Source organism: Petromyzon marinus (genome assembly GCF_048934315.1).
Source record: "Petromyzon marinus isolate PM22_M1 ecotype Great Lakes invasive population chromosome 78 unlocalized genomic scaffold, UKy_Petmar_22M1.pri1.0 chr78_unloc.1, whole genome shotgun sequence".
Lineage (NCBI taxonomy): Eukaryota > Metazoa > Chordata > Hyperoartia > Petromyzontiformes > Petromyzontidae > Petromyzon > Petromyzon marinus.
The window spans coordinates 3201232-3226002 of NW_027422625.1; the positions used below are offsets into that span (position 1 = coordinate 3201232).

Genomic DNA, 24771 nt, shown 5'->3' on the forward strand with positions numbered 1-24771 from the left:
AGCTGAGAGAACTACAATATCATTCCTCTTTTTTAATTTATATAATTCAAAACGCTCATTTTTGCTGAGGTTGCTAGCTGGCATCTTAGCGTTTTTGAGGGTTGCAGCGATTTCAGATCTTGCTACGTCTGCAGCGATGTGACCCAGGCCCCTGAGAGCAACGTCTACTTGGGCAATTATATCATTAACTGGTATGTGTTTAGGTGTGACTGCAAAGTTTAGACCTTTAGCTAAAACGGATTTCAGACCATCGGAAATAGAACTGTTACTGCGATTAATTACGACTTTATTAACGTCTAACTTTTTGGTGTGTGGGTCCGGTCTTTTGTTGAATAGGAGGTTAAATTTGGAAATCAGGTTTTCCTTACATTTGGTCGACATAGTAGCAGCTGAAGAGGCAGTCATATTGTCTACATGTTCCCAATCCGATGTGGACATTATTGCCGTCAATGATAAGTGTGATTTGTAGAGTGTCTTGTCTAACTGATCTAGTTCTGTGCGTATAAGTCTGATTTTTTCTGAGATAAGAGCTAAGCTAGTTTTGAAAAGAATTCGTTTCGCATTAGAAGAAGTTATCCACATATACAAACACAGAGACAATTTCAACCGAGAAGATGGATTCTATCTTAGCAATCATTGGAAAGATTTGATAAATCATTTCAGTTCTTGATTGATTGTTCACGCTTACAGTGGCTTTCAGACAGCATACATAAAAACAAATTTCGTCTCCCCCCTCCTCTTTTCAAAAAAAATAGATGGACTAGTCCTGGCAAACAGCCAATCGTTGCGCGTGACGCAAACGTTATTTTTATATAAATAAATAAATATGCCGTTTTCTAAATAAATTTATGCAAACCGACACACCTGATGATGACCGTTTGAGTTATGGTCGAAACGTCGTGAGAATTTTTATTGTTTTATATATATTTTGTTATTTTGTTGTTTCTCTTCAACGTGACTTTACCGAAAAAACTAAGAATATGAATTACTGCAGTCACGAAAGCTTTAAATCAAAATTTAATCGCCTCTACGGGGAGGGTTTTCACATAACTTTAAGATCCTTCAACAAACTCCGGGATAAGAAAGCTCAGCTGATCGAGTCTCTCACCTTCCTGAAGAGATGCCGCGACTCTGGGGTAATACCAATCGCATTTACACTCACCTCTGCTACTGTAACTTCTTCTAATGCGAAACGAATTCTTTTCAAAACTAGCTTAGCTCTTATCTCAGAAAAAAAATCAGACTTATACGCACAGAACTAGATCAGTTAGACAAGACACTCTACAAATCACACTTATCATTGACGGCAATAATGTCCACATCGGATTGGGAACATGTAGACAATATGACTGCCTCTTCAGCTGCTACTATGTCGACCAAATGTAAGGAAAACCTGATTTCCAAATTTAACCTCCTATTCAACAAAAGACCGGACCCACACACCAAAAAGTTAGACGTTAATAAAGTCGTAATTAATCGCAGTAACAGTTCTATTTCCGATGGTCTGAAATCCGTTTTAGCTAAAGGTCTAAACTTTGCAGTCACACCTAAACACATACCAGTTAATGATATAATTGCCCAAGTAGACGTTGCTCTCAGGGGCCTGGGTCACATCGCTGCAGACGTAGCAAGATCTGAAATCGCTGCAACCCTCAAAAACGCTAAGATGCCAGCTAGCAACCTCAGCAAAAATGAGCGTTTTGAATTATATAAATTAAAAAAGAGGAATGATATTGTAGTTCTCTCAGCTGACAAAGGCAATGCTACTGTTATCATGGATAAAATAGAATACAACAACAAAATTAAAGAATTACTCGACGATGGTAGTTATACAAAAATAAAAAGAGATCCCACCAACAGCCTCGTCACACAAACCAACAAAATAATTTCTGATTCAACCGCATTAATTGATCAATCTAAACAGTTTTCATTGAAACCTTCTGCTGCCAGGCCACCAAGATTATACGGCTTACCAAAAATACATAAAGTTGATACACCTCTTCGTCCCATAGTCTCTACTATCAGCTCCCCCACCTACAAACTAGCTCGTTTTTTGTCTGAAATCCTGCGTCCTTTCACTGGAAAGACCACCTCTGCGGTACAAAATTCTACTCACCTGGTATCAACAATCAAGGGTATTTCCCTGTCCCCAGACGACCTGCTTGTCAGTTTTGATGTAGTTTCCTTATTCACCAAGGTTCCTGTACCTGACACCATTGCAATCATTGAAGACTTGGTTCATCAAGGACTAAACACTGAGGTACCCCCCCTGGTGAGACACTGTTTAACCAATACATACTTCACTTGGAATGGAACTTTCTACAAACAAACTGAGGGCACCCCAATGGGCTCCCCCCTTTCTCCAGTTATAGCTAACATTTTCATGGAGAAATTTGAGACTGACGCCATCCAGACTGCCACTCTGCGCCCAACCTTATGGAAGAGGTACGTGGATGACACTTTTGTCATCTGGCCACATGGCCGGCCTGCTCTAGACCAATTCTTCGACCACATCAATTCCATACACCCAGCCATCAGATTTACCATGGAAGTCGAAATAGATGGCAAGATACCTTTTTTGGATGTCCTAATTAAAAAGAGACCTGATGGTTCTATGAGCCACTCTGTCTACAGGAAAGCTACCCATACGGATGCTTATCTGAAACCGGATTCCCACCACCATCCATCACAGAAGAATTCTCTCATCAAGACTCTGTATCATAGAGCCCAATGCATATCCGACCAGGAACACATAAGCAGTGAACTCAAGCACGTACACCAAGCTCTTAGGGCTAATGGTTACTCCGACTATACAATCCGCAAAGCTATCACTCAAACCATGAAGAAGAACCCTCTTGAGGAGCCTTTCAATACCATCACTTTACCCTACATTGCTGGGATCACAAAAAAGATCTCCAAAATCTTGAATAAACACAAGATCCAGGTCCGTTTCAACACATTACATAAAATCCGTGATCTGGTTCCGTCTGTAAAAGATGTGATTCCGGACATACAATACCCTGGTGTCTACAAACTAAGTTGCCTCTGTGGTAGTAGTTACATTGGAGAAACCAAACGCCATATCTCGGACCGCATTCGTGAACATAAAGCAGACCTTAAACACGGTAGGACCAACACCTCGGCCGTAGCAGATCATTGTTCTAATTCAGTAGGCTCACATGCCATTGACTTTTCCAAGACGGAGGTTCTTTGTAAGCCATCTGGCTTCCATGAGAGATTCGTTCATGAGGCTATCCACATATACAAACACAGAGACAATTTCAACCGAGAAGATGGATTCTATCTTAGCAATCATTGGAAAGATTTGATAAATCATTTCAGTTCTTGATTGATTGTTCACGCTTACAGTGGCTTTCAGACAGCATACATAAAAACAAATTTCGTCTCCCCCCTCCTCTTTTAAAAAAAAAAATAGATGGACTAGTCCTGGCAAACAGCCAATCGTTGCGCGTGACGCAAACGTTATTTTTATATAAATAAATAAATATGCCGTTTTCTAAATAAATTTATGCAAACCGACACACCTGATGATGACCGTTTGAGTTATGGTCGAAACGTCGTGAGAATTTTTATTGTTTTATATATATTTTGTTATTTTGTTGTTTCTCTTCAACGTGACTTTACCGAAAAAACTAAGAATATGAATTACTGCAGTCACGAAAGCTTTAAATCAAAGTTTTGATGTAGTTTCCTTATTCACCAAGGTTCCTGTACCTGACACCATTGCAATCATTGAAGACTTGGTTCATCAAGGACTAAACACTGAGGTACCCCCCCTGGTGAGACACTGTTTAACCAATACATACTTCACTTGGAATGGAACTTTCTACAAACAAACTGAGGGCACCCCAATGGGCTCCCCCCTTTCTCCAGTTATAGCTAACATTTTCATGGAGAAATTTGAGACTGACGCCATCCAGACTGCCACTCTGCGCCCAACCTTATGGAAGAGGTACGTGGATGACACTTTTGTCATCTGGCCACATGGCCGGCCTGCTCTAGACCAATTCTTCGACCACATCAATTCCATACACCCAGCCATCAGATTTACCATGGAAGTCGAAATAGATGGCAAGATACCTTTTTTGGATGTCCTAATTAAAAAGAGACCTGATGGTTCAATGAGCCACTCTGTCTACAGGAAAGCTACCCATACGGATGCTTATCTGAAACCGGATTCCCACCACCATCCATCACAGAAGAATTCTCTCATCAAGACTCTGTATCATAGAGCCCAATGCATATCCGACCAGGAACACATAAGCAGTGAACTCAAGCACGTACACCAAGCTCTTAGGGCTAATGGTTACTCCGACTATACAATCCGCAAAGCTATCACTCAAACCATGAAGAAGAACCCTCTTGAGGAGCCTTTCAAAACCATCAATTTACCCTACATTGCTGGGATCACAAAAAAGATCTCCAAAATCTTGAATAAACACAAGATCCAGGTCCGTTTCAACACATTACATAAAATCCGTGATCTGGTTCCGTCTGTAAAAGATGTGATTCCGGACATACAATACCCGGTGTCTACAAACTAAGTTGCCTCTGTGGTAGTAGTTACATTGGAGAAACCAAACGCCATGTCTCGGACCGCATTCGTGAACACAAAGCAGACCTTAAACACGGTAGGACCAACACCTCGGCTGTAGCAGATCATTGTTCTAATTCAGTAGGCTCACATGCCATTGACTTTTCCAAGACAGAGGTTCTTTGTAAGCCATCTGGCTTCCATGAGAGATTCGTTCATGAGGCTATCCACATTTACAAGCACAGAGACAATTTCAACCGAGAAGATGGATTCTATCTTAGCAATCATTGGAAAGATTTGATAAACCATTTCAGTTCTTAATTGATTGTTCACGCTTACAGTGGCTTTCAGACAGCATACATTATTAAAAATTTCGTCTCCCCCCTCCTCTTTTCAAAATGTAGATGGACTAGTCCTGGGCAAACTGCCAATCGCTGCGCGTGACGCTAACGTTTTTTATAAATAAATAAATGCGCCGTTTAAAAATAAATTTATGCAAACCAACACACCTGAAGATGACCGTTTGAGTTATGGTCGAAACGTCGTGAGAATTTTTTTATTGTTTTATATATATTTTATTATTTTGTCGTTTCTCTTCAACGTGACTTTACCGAAAAAACTAAGAATATGCAATGACCTGTGCGTTGTGAATGACACAACGCTGTTTTACAGCTGCCGTGAAGCAGACTGCGCATATTGTGGTGAATGTTACTGGGGTAGCCAGATGTGTCTGTCGGATTTGAACCTTGAACCTCTGCCATAAATAGAGAATGTGCTACCATATTCTTGGTTCTTTCAGTAAAGTTACGCAAATAGAAAACAAAAAAGAAAAACATTTTTTGGGAAATAATAAATTGATGAAAAGATGCCATTGGTCAACTGACTGAGATGACTGCGTCCCCCCACAGTGTACACACACAGTGTACACACACACAGTGTACACACACAGTGTACACACACACAGTGTACACACACAGTGTACACACACAGTGTGTACACACACACTGTGTACACACACAGTGTACACACAGTGTACACACACACAGTGTACACACACAGTGTACACACACAGTGTACACACACACAGTGTGTACACACACTGTGTACACACAGTGTACACACACACACAGTGTACACACACAGTGTACACACACACAGTGTGTACACACAGTGTACACACACACAGTGTACACACACAGTATACACACACACAGTGTACACACACACAGTGTACACACACAGTGTACACACACAGTGTACACACACACAGTGTACACACACAGTGTACACACACAGTGTACACACACACAGTGTACACACAGTGTACACACACAGTACACACACACAGTGTACACACACACAGTGTACACACACACAGTGTACACACACTGTGTACACACACACAGTGTACACACACACAGTGTACACACACACACAGTGAACACACACAGTATACACACACACAGTGTACACACACACAGTGTACACACACAGTGTACGTACACTGTGTGTGCACACACAGTGTACACACACAGTGTACACACACACAGTGTACACACACACAGTGTACACACACAGTGTACACACACACAGTGTACACACACATACACTGTACACACACACAGTGTACACACACAGTGTACACACACAGTACACACACACAGTGTACACACACACAGTGTACACACACACAGTGTACACACACAGTATACACACACAGTGTACACACACACAGTGTACACACACACAGTGTACACACACACACACTGTACACACACACAGTGTACACACACAGTACACACACACAGTGTACACACACAGTGTACACACACACAGTGTACACACACACACAGTGTACACACACACAGTGTACACACACAGTATACACACACACAGTGTACACACACACAGTGTGTACACACACACAGTGTACACACACACAGTGTACACACACACATTGTACACACACACACAGTGTACACACACAGTGTACACACACAGTACACACACACAGTGTACACACACAGTGTACACACACACACAGTGTACACACACACACAGTGTACACAGACAGTGTGCACACACAGTATACACACACACAGTGTACACACACACAGTGTACACACACACAGTGTACACACACACACAGTGTACACACACAGTGTACACACACACAGTGTATACACACAGTGTACACACACACAGTGTACACACACACACAGTGTACACACAGTGTACACACACACAGTGTACACACAGTGTACACACACACAGTGTACACACAGTGTACACACACACAGTGTACACACAGTGTACACACACACAGTGTACACACACACAGTGTGTACACACACACAGTGTACACACACACAGTGTACACACACACACACACTGTACACACACACACAGTGTGCACACACAGTATACACACACACAGTGTACACACACACAGTGTACACACACAATGTACACACACAGTGTACACACACACACAGTGTACACACACACAGTGTACACACACACAGTGTATACACACAGTGTACACACACACACAGTGTACACACACACACAGTGTACACACAGTGTACACACACACAGTGTACACACAGTGTACACACACACAGTGTACACAGTGTACACACACAGCGTACACACACACAGCGTACACACACAGTGTACACACACACACAGTGTACACACACACACTGTGTTAATGCCCACGTTGTTGTTGCTGAGCTCACACACCCAAGGGGTCTCTGATCAAGGGAGGGAGCAATGGAAAATGAATCCTGCTCTGTGACGTCACCGTCACCACTCAGCATTACCTCATCGGCGTGAAACGCCAGGGGGAGGTGTACCTCGCTAGTGACGTCATGTCACCAAGGTGTTCACCCCACCCCGTCCACCGTGCCCTTGAGCATGACGTCACCTCTGCCTGAGTCACTTCCGTTGTCTGTTCAAGTACAATCCTTATTTGGGCAAAGCTACTCCAACGTAATTTATTTAAATTAAGACCCGCTCGTTGCGAGAGGGGAGTGTCTTGTTCCCCGCAAGTGACGTCATGTCACCTCCTGCTGCCACGTGACGTCACGAAGTAACAGGAATCTGCCGCTCCGCGCGTGAACTGAAATCCGAGGTGAGAAATTCTCATCGCGGTTGTGGTGGTTGTGGTTGTTGTTGTGGTTGTTGTGTTTGTGGTGGTGGTTGTTGTGGTGGTGGTTGTGGTGGTTGTTGTGGTGGTTGTTGTTGTGGTGGTGGTTGTTGTGGTGGTGGTTGTTGTTGTTGTGGTGGTTGTTGTTGTGGTGGTGGTTGTGGTTGTTGTTGCGGTGGTTGTGGTGGTGGTTGTTGTGGTTGTGGTGGTGGTTGTTTGAGTAGCAGCAAGCTTGGAAGCGATGTCCAGGTTGGAACTTTACAGCGCGGGGCCTAGCCACGCGGGATCTTGCCTCCTGCCCTCGCCTGATCGCGTTTGCTTCAATTCTCTCGCTTAGTTGAGCAATCTTCGTAAGAAAGTAATCAACCAGGCTATGCGTTACTTGTGTGTTGACCGACTCTCTGTGTTGCGTTACATTTCCTAATTGTACTCAGTTTTATTAAGTGTGCTTTCTCTCTCTCTGTGTGTGCTCGTTTTATTATTATTTACTGCAGTTACCAAAGTTCCAAATCTCTCATTGACACAAGGCCGTAATTATATATTATAATTATTATAATATAATTATAATATATTATAATAATATATATTAGGGGACACAACCCTCCCAATTATCAAATATGCTCAAAATATCCCCCCCAATATATTGCTATAGCAATATACAATATATAATATTGCTATAAAAATGTTTTATAAATAATAATTGCTATGCTATGTTAATAAAAACAACAATTTGCTAAACCTTGGCCACAAAATCTGGACTTGTCTTCATATAACAATGCATAGATTTCTGTTCATATGATTGCGTTGTACTTTATGAATCCCTGATCTCTGCCATTACATACTATGAAACAAGAAAAGTTAAAAAAGTTAAAACAGAGCAATGTAATACAATACAATATTAGACATGATTGTATCAAATAATACAAAATCCATCCCATGTGTTAGTGAAATTTGTTAATATTTTACGCAGGAAATGGCAGGAAATAAGTTTTCAAATTTACATTTTTTTCTGGGGGGGTTCCCAGACCCCCTGGAAGATTTGGTCCCCCCCAATGTTGACTCCATGGCTACGGCCTTGCATTGACTTGCTAATTTCTCTACACCCCCTCTCTCTCTATTTAAGGCCTCGACACAGAGGCGTTGTATTTCTGTGTGCCTATGTGTGTGTCTCTCTCTGTGTGTCTCTCTCTTTGTGTCTCTGTGTTATCTCTCTCTGTCTACGTGTCTCCGTGTCTGTGTTTTGCCTCTCTCAAATTGAGCAATCTTTAGAAGAACGTTATCAACCAGGTGGGGTGTTGACTGTTAGCCGACTCTCTGTGTTGTATTGCATTACGTTTCTAAGTTTACTAGGTTTGTTTTCTCTATCACTTGTACCTGATGATGATTGATTGTGTTGCAATCGAAACGTCGTATGCTATTTGCACACAGCGATGGTGTACGGTGCTTTTTGTGGAATATTTTTGCTGTTTTCCCCTGGATTTTCTGCTTGCACAGTCACAGTCACTTTAAGATGTTTTCTTGTTCATGTTTTTGTTTGTTGCGGTTGCACCCGATTCAAGAGCCGAATGGCTCACAGGGCTATACCAAATAAATGAAACTGAAACTATTATTTCACTTCTTTATTTTTTCTACGTGACTTTACCGAAAGAACCAAAGAGAATCTTGCTTAAGTTTTAATTTCTCTTCACCTGCCTCGCTACTCTGTAACTTTGTTTTGTTTTAAATATTCACAGTTTTTTTTATTTTTTTACCAGGCCACGCCCGCGTTGAGCTGTTATAAATATTCACAGGTTTTTTTTATTTTTTTACCAGGCCACACCCGCGTTGAGCTGCTGTACCGCTCTTGTTTTCAGAAGCGACCTGCCCACAACAACAACAACAAGGTGGGGCTTGTCAACAGCGTGGTGGTGTTCACTCTAGACGCGTGGCGGTGTTCACTCTAGACGCGTGGTGGTGTTCACTCTGGGCGCGTGGCGGTGTTCACTCTAGACGCGTGGCGGTGTTCACTCTAGACGTGTGGCGGTGTTCACTCTAGACGCGTGGCGGTGTTCACTCTAGACGTGTGGCGGTGTTCACTCTGGACGTGTGGCGGTGTTCACTCTAGACGTGTGGTGGTGTTCACTCTAGACGCGTGGCGGTGTTCACTCTAGACGCGTGGCGGTGTTCACTCTAGACACGTGGCGGTGTTCACTCTGGGCGCGTGGCGGTGTTCACTCTAGACGCGTGGCGGTGTTCACTCTAGACGTGTGGCGGTGTTCACTCTAGACGCGTGGCGGTGTTCACTCTAGACGTGTGGCGGTGTTCACTCTGGACGTGTGGCGGTGTTCACTCTAGACGTGTGGTGGTGTTCACTCTAGACGTGTGGTGGTGTTCACTCTAGACGCGTGGCGGTGTTCACTCTAGACGCGTGGCGGTGTTCACTCTAGACGCGTGGCCGTGTTCACTCTAGATGCGTGGCGGTGTTCACTCTAGACGCGTGGCGGTGTTCACTCTAGACGTGTGGCGGTGTTCACTCTGGACCCGTGGCGTTGTTCACTCTGGGCGCGTGGCGGTGTTCACTCTAGACGTGTGGCGATGTTCACTCTGGACGCGTGGCGGTGTTCACTCTAGACGAGTGGCGGTGTTCGCTCTAGACGCCTGGCGGTGTTCACTCTGGGCGCAAGGCGGTGTTCACTCTGGGCGCAAGGCGGTGTTCACTCTAGACGTGTGGCGGTGTTCACTCTAGATGTGTGGCGGTGTTCACTCTAGATGCATGGTGGTGTTCACTCTCTACATGTGGAGAGGAAACCCGGGGATCGGGAAGGAAATCCATGCGACCACGGGGAGAGTGAGAGAGACAGGCAGCCCCGGCTGTGTTGATTTATCCTCAATGAATTACTTGGTGGAGTGAGGAAGCATTAATACTGAGCAGGTGAAGGTGGCCAGGCGTGGGTCTGGACACACCACCACCTGTGAATCATGCCAGTGTGTGACAGTGGTGGAGCCAATGGGGGTGGGGTGGCACGTTCCTCCCCAACGATCCGATCGAAATCCCTAATTTCGATCGGATCCTTGGGGTTTATTAGTAACTAGCTTCACTACCCGGCTTCGCCCGGGACTTGGATTCTTGTCTTGGATACATTTCATATTCCCTTATATTTCACTGAAAAACCCGGAAATGTTGATGCTCGCACGAAGGAAAAAAGCCGAAACAAATCAAGTAACCTAAATCGGATGTTTTCACTCAAGGAAATTTAACCTTAATCCACTTCTACGCAAGGTCGATTTTGGCCACTCGGGAAGGGAATGACGTGGCGAGCTGAAAATAGTCGCGTTCACTTAGAAATTCCAGACAGCATGAGCTGTGAAAATTTCATGACGCCAGAGCACAGCGTTGGAGAGGTTTTGCTGCGTCACACAAACAGGTGTAATGTTCTGCTTTATATTTAAGATAGCCGTTGTACCCGTTCTTCGCACGGATATGTATTGAAACTCCGAGAAGCCAATGGCTTCATCAGCCAGGAGCGAAGCGCCACCTAAAATCTCCCGGCACGCTGTTAACACCTCCTAGAAGTACAGCGCACGAAGAGCCATATGGTAGGGGTAAACATTACAGAGCGCTTAACTCAGGTGTATTGCGGGTTGACTCCACAAACTTCATGGTCATTCCCCCACCCTCCTCCCCCTCCCCTCCCCCCCCCCCAGAATTTAAAAGTCTATTTTTATTATTTTTACGTTGTGTACAATATGGAACCTACCGACATGCCAAGTCTCAAGTGTGTAGCATGTTGGGAAGTATGCTAAACATTTCGACCAGACACACATATCCACACATTTTCCTTTATATATATAGATAAATCAGCATTTTGCGACCCCCACTGCCACCCTGTGGCATATTATTACGTGCCAGGGACTCTATGAGAGGACAACAGTCCGAGTCCATAATTGGCAATAATTAACGGCAAAGCAGTTACAAGCGACTCACAGAATTGTGCGCAGTTGCGTATACAGTACACGACTTCCCTGATGGCAAACACCTTCAGCGAGCGTGATGCCTTTCACACGCATTGATTAAAAAGCAAGGGACAAGTCAAATTTTGATTTAAAGCTTTCGTGACTGCAGTAATTCATATTCTTAGTGCTTTCGGTAAAGTCACGTTGAAGGGAAACAATAAAATACTAATATATATAAAACAATAAAAATTCTCACGACGTTTCGACCATAACACAACCGTTTGTGTTATGGTCGAAACGTCGTGAGAATTTTTATTGTTTTATATATATTTTATTATTTTATTGTTTCCCTTCAACGTGACTTTACCGAAAGAGCTAAGAATATAGGGGACAAGTCCTTAGTAACAACTCCTTACGAACAACTCCCTACTTACTAACAACTCCCTACTAACAACTCTTTACGTACTAACAACTCCCTACTTACTAACAACTCCTTACTAACAACTCCTTACTTACTAACAACTCTTTACTTACTAACAACTCCTTACTAACAACTCTCTACTTACTAACAACTCCTCTCATTTTTCATTGCTGGAGGGGTTGCCCCCCCTACCTGAAAATCCTGGCTCCACCTCTGAGTGTGTGACAGTGTCAAGTTTGTATTTGCAGTAAAGTCTATTAACTCTATTAGAGTATGGCGGTTATCGCAAAACAGTAGTTTATTTAGTTTTTCTCCGGAACTCTTTGTAAGAATGGAGTCAGGAAGTTATCACATCAAACGTGCAGCTGAAGTCGGAACTGTTCATCCCAGCATTCAAGGACATCTGTGCCTGGCTTCACACCTCTAAGTTGCAATTGAACATTAATTTATGCATTTCTGCATAACACAAATAGTATTATTTTCAACACCCTTTGCTATGTCAGCTGAATTTAGCTTTCATAAATGTTCCTTTTGAAGCCAGAAAGCCGAAATTGTGTGCTCGGAGTTTTGGGTTAACATTCATTTTGAAGATACGAGGGCTTCCAGGCACGATTGTGACATTTGCCCACTCATTGTGTGCCATAACAGCCCGTGTGATGAATTTGGGACGCTTTTTCACTACAACATGAATATATGAATAAGTATAGACATGTAAGTCACGTGTGACTGTGTGTATGCATTCCTCTGTGCATCGATACTGACGTGTAGATGTTGTGGATATTTTTTTTTCTCTCTGCAGCTGTCGCTTCCTCTGCAGAATTTGTCTCATGGAGCAAAGGCACTCGGCGCGGCTCGGTGCAAAAAGGCAGAAATGCGTCCGGCGTGAAAACAACCCGGATCGTACTGGAGATTTGACACGGCACCAGATAACTCGCACAGGAGATGAACCCTTCAAGTGCAGTGTGTGTGGGAAGGCGTTTACACAGTCATCAAGTCTTGTAGCACACCAGAGAACACACACGGGAGAAAAACCCTTCAAGTGCAGTGTTTGTGGGAAGGGGTTTGCGCAGTCATCTGCTCTTGTAACACACCAGAGAACTCACACGGGAGAGAAACCCTTCAAGTGCAGTGTGTGTGGGAAGGCGTTTACAGATTCATCTGCTCTTGTAGCACACAAGAGAACACACACGGGAGAGAAACCCTTCAAGTGCAGTGTGTGTGGGAAGGCGTTTGCACAGTCATGTACTCTTGTAGAACACCAGAGAACACACACGGGAGAAAAACCCTTCAAGTGCAGTGTGTGTGGGAAGGCATTTGCACATTCATCAAATCTTCATGTACACCAGAGATCTCAAAAGCATCAGAAGATCCACAAGGAGTGGAGTCTGAAATCAGCTTGTGAAAGTCAAAGTGCCGCAATGAGCCCATCCCTCATGAAACAAGAACCGGAAGAAAATCCCAGCCTGGACACTTTTAAAGGTATCGAGGTAAAATATGAAGAGGTGAAGGTGAAATGTGAAGAAGTGATGATGAAGAGCGAAGTAGTGAAGGTGAAATGTGAAGAAGTGATGGTGAAGAGCGAAGAAGTGAAGGTCAAATGTGAAGAAGTGAAGGTCAAATGTGAAGAAGTGATGGTGAAGAGCGAAGAAGTGAAGGTCAAATGTGAAGATGAAGATTCAACTCCAAAATCGGACCTTCACATCGATGGAGGCAACGTGAAGCAGGAGGATAATTCTGACTGAGGCAGAGCGAGGCAACTCCCAGCAGTTCGTGGAAGTGGAAGTGTGGGTGGACTTCCTCCGAGACAATACAAAGTCAAATGGAGACCCGGTAGATGTGTAAGCTTGAGACGATGTCGCTCCAATAGATGCACCTTTGTCACAGGCCTTTAATGACAAGAATGTGAAGTTCAACACTCAATTCCTAGGATCAACCTGCAGCGTAACAGTGGCCAGTCTTTGTGGACCTGTGGGTTGGGTAGATCTCTAACCAGGAGCGAATGCCAATAAGCTCCCAAGCGTTGACTATGTTATCATAATTGCATTTATATGGTGCTTGCTTTATCGCCTCTGGCAATTCGGAGTTTTGCGTCGTATCTCGTCTCAAACACTCGAAGAGCATCCCCAAGTAGCAGCTGCCCCTGTGTGGCACAAGGTGGTGGCCCTGTACCGGCCTGCATGTGGACAAGAGCCTGTCAGTAGGGGGTGATTGTTGATGTGGCATCTCAGTTGTGGAGTTTGTAGGTAATGTTTAGAATTTGGTACATTTTGACCCAGATGCCAGCAGGCAATGGTCTACTCGTTTTGAATGACACAATAGAATGTTGTATATACATTGTTAAGCATACGGTGTGTATGTTTTAAAATAGCTTCTTGTTAGTATGATGTAACCTGATGCAGTATATTTCAGTGCAGTATTTCAATTTTGTTAATATTCCTGTCAATAATTTAGAATTAATACTTGTCTGATTGTGTGCGTACATGTAACATTTTGCCTATGAGGGTCAAACATTGAATAAGTGATGCTTGGACAAAGTGTGTGTTTTGGAAGTAACCTGTACAGATAACTCGGGTGAGACTCATTGTTCTTGTGATACAGGTCAAAGGGTATTTTTGTGTTTTCAGGAAGCATCTCCCTCTGGAGCAACTCATTGTTTTTTTAAATAGGCAGCACACTCGGATCATTTATCAGTTACAAGGCATACCACTCAAAAGTTACACATAGAGGAGATACATTCTCTACAACACAAATTATAATTTTGTATTACGTGTTGACTTAGATTTTGTCTAACTAGGACTAGAAATGCTCCTTGCTGATTAACGTCTGGATGTTCACAACCAAGGGTTGAAGCAAGCCTGACCGCCTGCGGCGCCCCTCACAACCATTTACGGCCTTGGGCCAGGAAAGTCACGAAAAGAATTGCACACGAACGACGCCTCCACGCAAGCTCCCGATGCTCCGTTTTTGAAGTTTGAAAATGAAACAACTTTGAATTGTATTATTTTTTTGAATTAGATAATTGTATTTCTTCATTAAAAGCTAATTCATTGAAAACGATATTTCGTGTGAATTTCCTCTCGTCGTTAAGTAGATGGCCTTGCCGGGGGTTCGGTTCGATGCGGACTTTCACCTGGTTGGGATCGCGGGATCGAGATGACGCGACACAGAGCTGGCCGTGCGACGAGACCGCCGTCCGCAGATCGAACGTCTGTCCCTGCGCCTCCGTCATTAATGCAGGGGGCGCATTGGTTTGCAACGCCTCCTGCATGAAAACTCTCTGCATGTGGAGTGGGATCCAGAGGGAAATCAACGCGACCACGGGGAGAGAGAGAGAGAGACACGCAAACTCCAAATATACAGCAAGCGTCAGGGTCGGGTTCGTACCCACGACTTCCTGTATGCCAAGAGAGGTAGTTAACATCTCACCACATGGAGAGAGAGACACGCAGGCTCAGCGATGTTGATTGATCTTTAATTACTTGGTGGAGTAAGGAAGCATTAATACTGAGTGGATGAAGGTGGCCAGGCATGCGTCTGGACACACCACCAACTGTTTACCATGCCAGTGTGTGACAGTGTGAAGTTTGCATTTTCAGTAAAGTCTATTAACTGTGTTGAGCACGGAGGTTATATCAAAACAGTTTATTTTAGTTTTCCTCTGGAACTCTTTGTAAGAATGGAGTCAGGGAGTTATCACAACACACGTGCAGCTGAAGTCGGAACTGTTCATCCCAGCATTCAAGGACATCTGTGCCTGGCTTCACACCTCTAAGTTGTGATTGAACATTCATTTATGCACTTCTGCATAACACATAGTATTATTTTCCACACCCTTTGCTATGTCACCTGAATTTAGCTTTTATACATATTCCTTTGGAAGCCAGACAGCCGAAATTGTGTGCTCGGAGTTTTGGGTTAACATTCATTTTGAAGATACGAGGGATTCCAGGCACGTTTATGACATTTGCCCTGTCATTGTGTGCCATAACAGCCCATGTGATGAAATTGGGACACTTTTTCACTATATCATGAATATATGAATAAGTATAGACGTGTAAGTCACGTGCTACTGTGTGTATATGCATTCCTCTGTGCATCGATACTGACGTGTAGATGGTTTGGATATTCTTTTGTTTCTGTCTGCAGCTGACGCTTCCTCTGTTGCTTCCTCTGCAGAATTGGTCTGATGGAGCAAAGGCACTCGGCGCAGCTCGGTGCAAAAAGGCATCAATGTGACCGTTGTGCATACAGCACGGATCGTACTGAACATTTGACACGGCACCAGAGAACTCACACGGGAGAGAAACCCTTCAAGTGCAGTGTGTGTGGGAAGGCGTTTGCACATTCATCTGCTCTTGTAAGACACCAGAGAACACACACGGTAGAGAAACAATTCTAGATTTAAAGCTTTCGTGACTGCTAGGATCCATACTCTTTGGTTCTATTGGGTAAAGTCACGTAGTTGAAAATAAAATAACAAAAAATCACAACGTTTCGGCCACAACACAAGCGGCCTTCATCAGGTGAAGGGACGAGACTGTCTGGAGGACAGCGCTGGAGTGGGAGAAGCCACGCTTAGATCACGACCTTTAAGCTGTGTGAGAAGAAAAAGACCAGGCGCCTTGACAAAGGAATTAGCATATAATTTAGCATTGAAATGGCTCATTGAAATAGCTAAGTTAAAGTATACACATCCGCAGAGGTACCCCTTGACAAAGGAATTAGCGCTGGAGTGGAAGAAGCCACGCTTAGATCACGACCTTTAAGCTGTGTGAGAAGAAAAAGACCAAGCGCCTTGACAAAGGAATTAGCATATAATTTAGCATTGAAATGGCTCATTGAAATAGCTAAGTTAAAGTATACACATCTGCAGAGGTACCCTTTGACAAAGGAATTAGCATCGAATTTAGCATTAACATTAACACAGATAATTCTGTGACCAGTTACAAGCTAATCACTCAGCTATTTCAATGCTAAATTAGGTGCTAATTCCTTTGTCAAAGGGTACACACACAGCAGATAAACCCTTCAAGTGCAGTGTGTGTGAGAAGGCATTTACATTTTCATCTGCTCTGGTACAACAACAACCGCCATTCGCCACTAAGTGGCGGTGACGTCACCACGACGCTTGTGCCAGGCCATGTGCACCGTGAGGCCACGTGAAGTGTCGAACGCCCGCTGGCAGGAGGTCACTGGGCAGATCCAGGTGCCACGGGTCGACTGACTGAGATGACTGGCTGATGCACCACCTGTGCCCCCTACTGTGCCAACCTGCTGTGCTTTAGCCACCCGGCGCTCCGCTCGTTGTTCTGAGCGTCGCTCCTCCACCCTCCGTTGTTGTTGGAGGGCGACTGCCTCCAACTGCCCAGTAGCATCCTTCACGAGCCTCCTCCACAGAGGCCGATCTTGACACCGCTGGTACCAGTCATCGGCAAGTCCACTCAGCTCCACGTCCTCCTGTACCACATCACTCCATCTCTTCTCTAGTCCGTGCCGCGCCCGCTTAGCCCCCTCAATCCGGCCAAACAAAAGCTGTTTCGGCATGCGGTGGCTGGGCATGCGGGCTACATGACCCAGCCATCGCAGCCTTGCCTGCCGGAGGAGCTCACCGATGGGACCCTGCCCAGATCTTTCAAGGATTTGTGAGCTCCTCACACAATCCAGTCTGGTTAAACCCAGGATGGATCGTAGGCAGGCCAGCCTAAATGTTTCTAACCGGCGAAGATGTTCCACTAGGGGGGTCCACGTTTCGCAAGCGTAGAGAAGGGAGGGAATGACCGTGGCCGAGAAGACCTGAAGCTTAGTGCGGAGCGACAGACCAGGTAGCTTCCACACAGCGTTACGCAACCGATGAAAAGATATTGCCGCTCGACTGATTCGGAGTGAGACCTCTGCTGTTAAACTGGAGCCAGTCATAAGCACACTGCCCAGGTATGGGAAACTCTCCACTCTCTCCACAACTGCCCCATCACCGATTGGGAGTTGTGGGGGTGGAGTGTCCGATGGTACAAAATACCCAGGCAGGTGCTTAGTTTTGGTGGGGCTGATGTTAAGGCCCCACCTCTTAGTGGCACGCTCCAGTCTCAGCAGCAGCGTCTCCAACTCCTCCTCTGACTGAGCAGCTATTACCAAATCATCAGCATACATAACGTGGTTGAGCAATAGGGAGCCATCCCTTGACCGCACCCGGGCATCGATTAGCCTCTCATTATATCTGTACCATATGGAGATTCCCCCGGTACAGCTATTGAAGGCTTCACGAACTACGTGGTCAAAATAGATGTTAAATAATGTGGGAGCCAGAGGACATCCCTGTCGCACCCCAAGGTGTACAGGGAATGGCTCTGACTCCCGGCCACGTAGTTTTACCCGGGCCCGCTCACCATCATGAAGGTCCTTAATGATCGTGAGCAGAGGGTCAGGTACTCCAAAAGCACGAAGAACGACCCAGAGCCCAGGCCTACTGATGGTATCATAGGCCTTGACCAGGTCAATAAAGCAGAGATGTAGGTCTTGTTGGAATTCCCTACACCTCTGCTGTAGCAGACGGACAGAAAATATGGCATCTGTGCAGGACCGCCCTTTCCTGAAACCGCATTGGGGCTCCGCAAGCCTCTCCTCAGCATGCCTGGCAAGGCGATGCTGAATAATCCTTGCCAGGACCTTTCCCGGCACACTGAGGAGTGAGATGCCCCTGTAGTTGTTACAGTCTGTGCGGTCCCCCTTCTTAAAAAGGGGGACCACCAGGGCATCCTTCCAATCCTGCGGAACCCGTCCAGTGGTCCAGACTGTTATGATGTCATATAGGGCAGTCTGTGCACAAACGCCACCCTCCCTCAGCATTTCGCTTGGGAGATCATCTCTGCCCGCTGCCTTTCCTGGTCTCAGACTCCGGATCGCCTTCAATACTTCTTCAGCAGATGGCACCTCAGCCAGCCACTCACAGGGGGTGACTTCTTCCAATATTTGAGGCACCGCAGCCTCAGCAGGGTCATCCTCACTTTGTGCCACGATGTTTTCCTGGCTGAGGGATTTTCCCTCCCCCAGGACCTCACAGAAATGCTCAGCAAATCTGCGAACCTGTTCCTGGGGTCGGAGATTGGATCACCGTTTTTTCCCCTAATGATGGTAATAGGTGTGGCGCTGCAGGTTACTTTTTTGATGGAGTTAAATAGAGATTTGTGATCACGGGCCACTGAGGCAGACTCCATCTCCTCAGCAACCCGCGACCACCACCCATCCTTGCAGCGCCTCACGGCTCTCCGAACCTCCGAGCGAAGGCTGCGGTAAGCCTCCTCATTCTCTGATGTGGGATTCTGTAGCCGATGACAGTGGGCCTGTCGCTTTTTCTCAACCATCCTGAACACCTCCTCTGTCAGCCAGGGTCTCTGGGGAGGTCTGGACCGCGTACCCAAAGCAGCCATTGCAGCTGCATGAGTCACAGTCCTAAACCTCGCCCATTTACCCTCGACATCAGGAGGAGTCGGGGACGATGCCAATCCCAGCCGCAAGCGATGATGAAATTCTCGCTTGCAACTTTCATCAGATAACTGAGACCAGGCCACTTTATGTTGGAATGGGGTCCTGGGTGTACACCCACCACCGGAGTGTTCTCTGGTGTGTGGTAACACACCAGAGAACACACACGGGAGAGAAAACATTCAAGTGCAGTGTGTGTGGGAAGGCGATTGCACAGTCACCAAATCTTCATGTACACCAGAGATCTCAAAAACATCGGAAGATCCACAAGGAGTGGAGTCTGAAATCATCTTGTGGAAGTCAAAGTGCCGCAATGAGCCCACCCCTCATGAAACAAGAACCGGAAGAAAATCCCAGCCTGGACACTTTTAAAGGTATCGAGGTAAAATATGAAGAGGTGAAGGTGAAATGTGAAGAAGTGATGGTGAAGAGCGAAGAAGTGAAGGTAAAATGTGAAGATGAAGATTCAACTCCAAAATCGGACCTTCATATCGATGGAGGCAACGTGAAGCAGGAGGAGAATTCTGACTGTGAGGCAGAGCGAGGCAACTCCCAGCAGTTTGTGGAAGTGGAAGTGTGGGTGGACTTCCTCCGAGACAATACAAAGTCAAATGGAGACCCGGTAGATGTGTAAGCTGGAGACGATGTCGCTCCAATAGATGCACCTTTGTCACAGGCCTTTAATGACAAGAATATGAAGTTGAACACTCAATTCCTAGGTTCAACCTGCAGGGTAAGAGCGGCCAGTCTTTGTGGAACTGTGGGTTGGGTAGATCTCTAACCAGAAGCGAAAGCCAATAAGCTCCCAAGCATTCACTAGAGTCTATTAATTCCATTTATATGGTGCTTGCTTAATCGCCTCTGGCAATTCGGAGTTTTGTATCGTATCTCGTCTCAAACACTCGAAGAGCATCCCCAAGTAGCAGCTGCCCCTGTGTGGCACAAGGTGGTGGCCCTGCACCGGCCTGCATGTGGACAAGAGCCTGTCAGTAGGGGGTGATGGTTGATGTGGCATCTCAGTTGTGGAGTGTGTAGGTAATGTTTAGAATCTGATACATTTTGACCCAAACGCCAGCATGCAATGGCCTACTCGTTTTGAATGACACAATAATATGTTGTACATACACTGTTAAGCAGACGGTGTGGTCTTTTTAAAAATATCTTCATGTTAATACGATGTAACCTGATGCAGTATATTTCAGTGCAGTAATAACATTTAGTTAAAATGACTCAATAATTGATAATGAATACTTGTCCGATTGTGTGCGTACATGTAACATTTTGTTTGTAAGGGTCAAACATTGAATAAGTGATGTTAGGACAAAGTGTGTGTTTTGGAAGTAACCTGTACAGATAACTCAGGTGAGACTCATTGTTCTTGTGATACAGGTCAGAGGGTATTTTTGTGTTTTCAGGAAGCATCTCCCTCTGGATCAACTCATTGTCTTTGAAATAGGCAGCACACTCGGATCATTCATCAGTTACAAGGCATACCACTCAAAAGTTACACGTAGAGGACATACATTCTCTACAACACGAATTATAATTTTGTATTACGTGTTGACGTAGGTTTTGTCGAATTAGCACGAGAAATGGTCCTTGCTGATTAACGTCTGGATGTTCACAACCAAGGGTTGGAGCAAGCCTGACCGCCTGCGGCGCCCCTCACAACCATTTACGGCCTTGGGCCAGGAAAGTCACGAAAAGAATTGGACACGAACGACGCCTCCACGCAAGCTCCCGATGCTCCGTTTTGAAGTTTGAAAATGAAACAACTTTGTACTGTATTATTTTTTTGAATTAGATAATTGTATTTCTTCATTAAAAGCTAATTCATTGAAAACGATATTTCGTGTGAATTTCCTCTCGTCGTTAAGTAGGTGGCCTTGCCGGGGGTTCGGTTCGATGCGGACTTTCACCTGGTTGGGATCGCGGGATCGAGATGACGCGACACAGAGCTGGCCGTGCGACGAGACCGTCGTCCGCAGATCGAACGTCTGTCCCTGCGCCTCCGTCATTAATGCAGGGGGCGCATAGGTTTGCAACGCCTCCTGCATGAAAACTCTCTGCATGTGGAATGGGATCCAGAGGGAAATCAACGCGACCACGGGGAGAGAGAGAGAGAGACACGCAAACTCCAAATATACAGCAAGCGTCAGGGTCGGGTTCGTACCCACGACTTCCTGTATGCCAGGAGAGGTAGTTAACATCTCACCACATGGAGAGAGAGACACGCAGCCTCAGCGATGTTGATTGATCTTCCATGAATTACTTGGTGGAGTAAGGAAGCATTAATACTGAGTGGATGAAGGTGGCCAGGCATGCGTCTGGACACACCACCAACTGTTTACCATGCCAGTGTGTGACAGTGTGAAGTTTGCATTTGCAGTAAAGTCTATTAACTGTATTGAGCACGGAGGTTGTATCACAACAGTTTATTTTAGTTTTCCTCTGGAACTCTTTGTAAGAATGGAGTCAGGAAGTTATCACAACACACGTGCAGCTGAAGTCGGAACTGTTCATCCCAGCATTCAAGGACATCTGTGCCTGGCTTCACACCTCTAAGTTGTGATTGAACATTCATTTATGCATTTCTGCATAACACAAATAGTATTATTTTCAACACCCTTTGCTATGTCACCTGAATTTAGCTTTCATAAATATTCCTTTTGAAGCCGGACAGCCGAAATTGTGTGCTTGGAGTTTTGGGTTAACATTCATTTTGAAGATACGAGGGCTTCCAGGCACGTTTATGACCATTAGCCCTCTCATTGTGTGCCGTAACAGCCCGTGTGATGAAATTGGGACGCTTTTTCACTATATCATGAATATACGAATACGTATAGACGTGTAAGTCACGTGTGACTGTGTGTATGCATTCCTCTGTGCATCGATACTGACGTGTAGATGGTGTGGATATTCTTTTGTTTCTGTCTGCAGCTGACGCTTCCTCTGTTGCTTCCTCTGCAGAATTGGTCTGATGGAGCAAAGGCACTCGGCGCAGCTCGGTGCAAAAAGGCATCAATGTGACCGGTGTGCATACAGCACGGATCGTACTGAACATTTGACACGGCACCAGAGAACTCACACAGGAGAGAAACCCTTCAAGTGCAGTGTGTGTGGGAAGACATTTGCACGTTCATCTGCTCTTGTATCACACCAGAGAACACACACAGGAGAGATACCCTTCAAGTGCAGTGTGTGGGAAGGCTTTTGCACAGTTATCTACTCTTGTAAGACACCAGAGAACACACACGGGAGATAAACCCTTCAAGTGCAGTGTGTGTGGGAAGGCATTTGCACATTCATCAAATTTTCATGTACACCAGAGAACAGACAAGCATCAGAACATCCACAAGGAGTGGAGTCTGAAATCATCTTGTGAAAGTCAAAGTGCCGCAATGAGCCCATCCTTCATGAAACAAGAACTGGAAGAAAATCCCAGCCTGGACACTTTTAAAGGTATCGAGGTAAAATATGAAGAGGTGAAGGTGAAATGTGAAGAAGTGATGGTGAAGAGCGAAGAAGTGAAGGTAAAATGTGAAGATGAAGATTCAACTCCAAAATCGGACCTTCACATCGATGGAGCCAACGTGAAGCAGGAGGAGAATTCTGACTGAGGCAGAGCGAGGCAACTCCCAGCAGTTTGTGGAAGTGGAGGTGTGGGTGGACTTCCTCCGAGACAATACAAAGTCAAATGGAGACCCGGTAGATGTGTAAGCTGGAGACGATGTCGCTCCAATATATGCACCTTTGTCACAGGCCTTTAATGACAAGAATGTGAAGTTGAACACTCAATTCCTAGGATCAACCTGCAGCGTAACAGTGGCCAGTCTTTGTGGACCTGTTGGTTGGATAGATCTCTAACCAGGAGCGAAAGCCAATAAGCTCCCAAGCGTTGACTATGTTATCATAATTGCATTTATATGGTGCTTGCTTTATCGCCTCGGCAATTCGGAGTTTTGTGTCGTATCTCGTCTCAAGCACTCGAAGAGCATCCCCAAGTAGCAGCTGCCCCTGTGTGGCACAAGGTGGTGGTCCTGCACCGGCCTGCATGTGGACAAGAGCCTGTCAGTAGGGGGTGATGGTTGATGTGGCATCTCAGTTGTGGAGTTTGTAGGTAATGTTTAGAATTTGATCAATTTTGACCGAGACGCCAGCAGGCAATGGTCTACTCGTTTTGCATGACACAATAGAATGTTGTTCATACACTGTTAAGCAGACAGTGCGTATTTTACACGCTTTTTATTTAACTCACTCCGTCTGTTGTCATATACAAAAAAAATATTGTAACTCAATTTTTAGAATGAACACTTGTCTGAGTGTGTGCATACATGCAACATTTTGTCTATAAGGGTCAAACATTGATTAAGTGATGTTTGGACAAAGTGTGTGTTTTGGAATTAACCTGTACAGATAACTCAGGTGAGACTCATTGTTCTTGTGATACAGGTCAAAGGGTATTTTTGTGTTTTCAGGAAGCATCTCCCTCTGGCGCAACTCATTGTTTTTTAAATAGGGAGCACACTCGGATCATTCATCAGTTACAAGGCATACCACTCAAAAGTTACGTGTAGAGGAGATACATTCTCGACAATACGAATTATAATTTTGTATTACGTGTTGACGTAGATTTTGTCTAACTAGGACAAGAAATGGTCCTTGCTGATTAACGTCTGGATGTCCGTAACGGTTGAAGCAAGCTCGGCTGCTGTTGAGATGCTGTGCACCAATAAGGGTCCACATGTGGCTTGCACTGAATCAATGATGCACTCCCAGAAGGCTGTGCTAGTTATAGGTTGTGTAAAACATTCCTTTGTTCCGTGGAGAGATCAATAAATGAAAGATGTCGTGTCTGTTGATCTGCTTCATAGCAAGGAGGTAATTTTAACAGCACATTTGGAATGCATTTTTGGTACAGATTTGTATTCGGTTACAAGGCAGAGCACATCCAGTAGATACATTCTCCACAACAACACTCATTAGAATTAGATAATTGTATTTCTTCATTGAAAGCTTATTAATTGAAATGGACATTTCGTGTGAATTTCCTCTCGTCGTTAAGTAGATGGCCTTGCCGGGGGTTCGGTTCGATGCGGACTTTCACCTGGTTGGGATCGCGGGATCGAGATGAGGCGACACAGAGCTGGCCGTGTGAGAAGACCGCCGTCTCCAGATCGATTCCAGCACGATCGAACGTCTGTCCCTGCGCCTCCGTCATTCATGCAGGGG

The 24771-nt window shown here is 45.1% G+C and overlaps 1 protein-coding gene across 2 annotated transcripts in view; it reads left to right on the forward strand.

Annotated features, from left to right (window-relative positions):
- The first annotated feature begins 7316 nt into the window (after positions 1-7316).
- Positions 7317-24771, forward strand: part of LOC142908275 (uncharacterized) — a 59494-nt gene continuing 42039 nt past the window's right edge. The window contains exons 1-3 of one of the 2 annotated variants that reach the window (XM_076058754.1): positions 7504-7691; positions 9519-9589; positions 12860-15113. In XM_076058754.1, coding sequence (XP_075914869.1) covers positions 12888-13802 — 915 coding nt within the window. In that variant the 5' untranslated portion in view covers positions 7504-7691; positions 9519-9589; positions 12860-12887 and the 3' untranslated portion in view covers positions 13803-15113. Of the gene's footprint in view, positions 7692-9518; positions 9590-12859; positions 15114-24771 lie in introns of those variants that run through there. The other variant, XM_076058751.1, reaches the window with a different exon arrangement.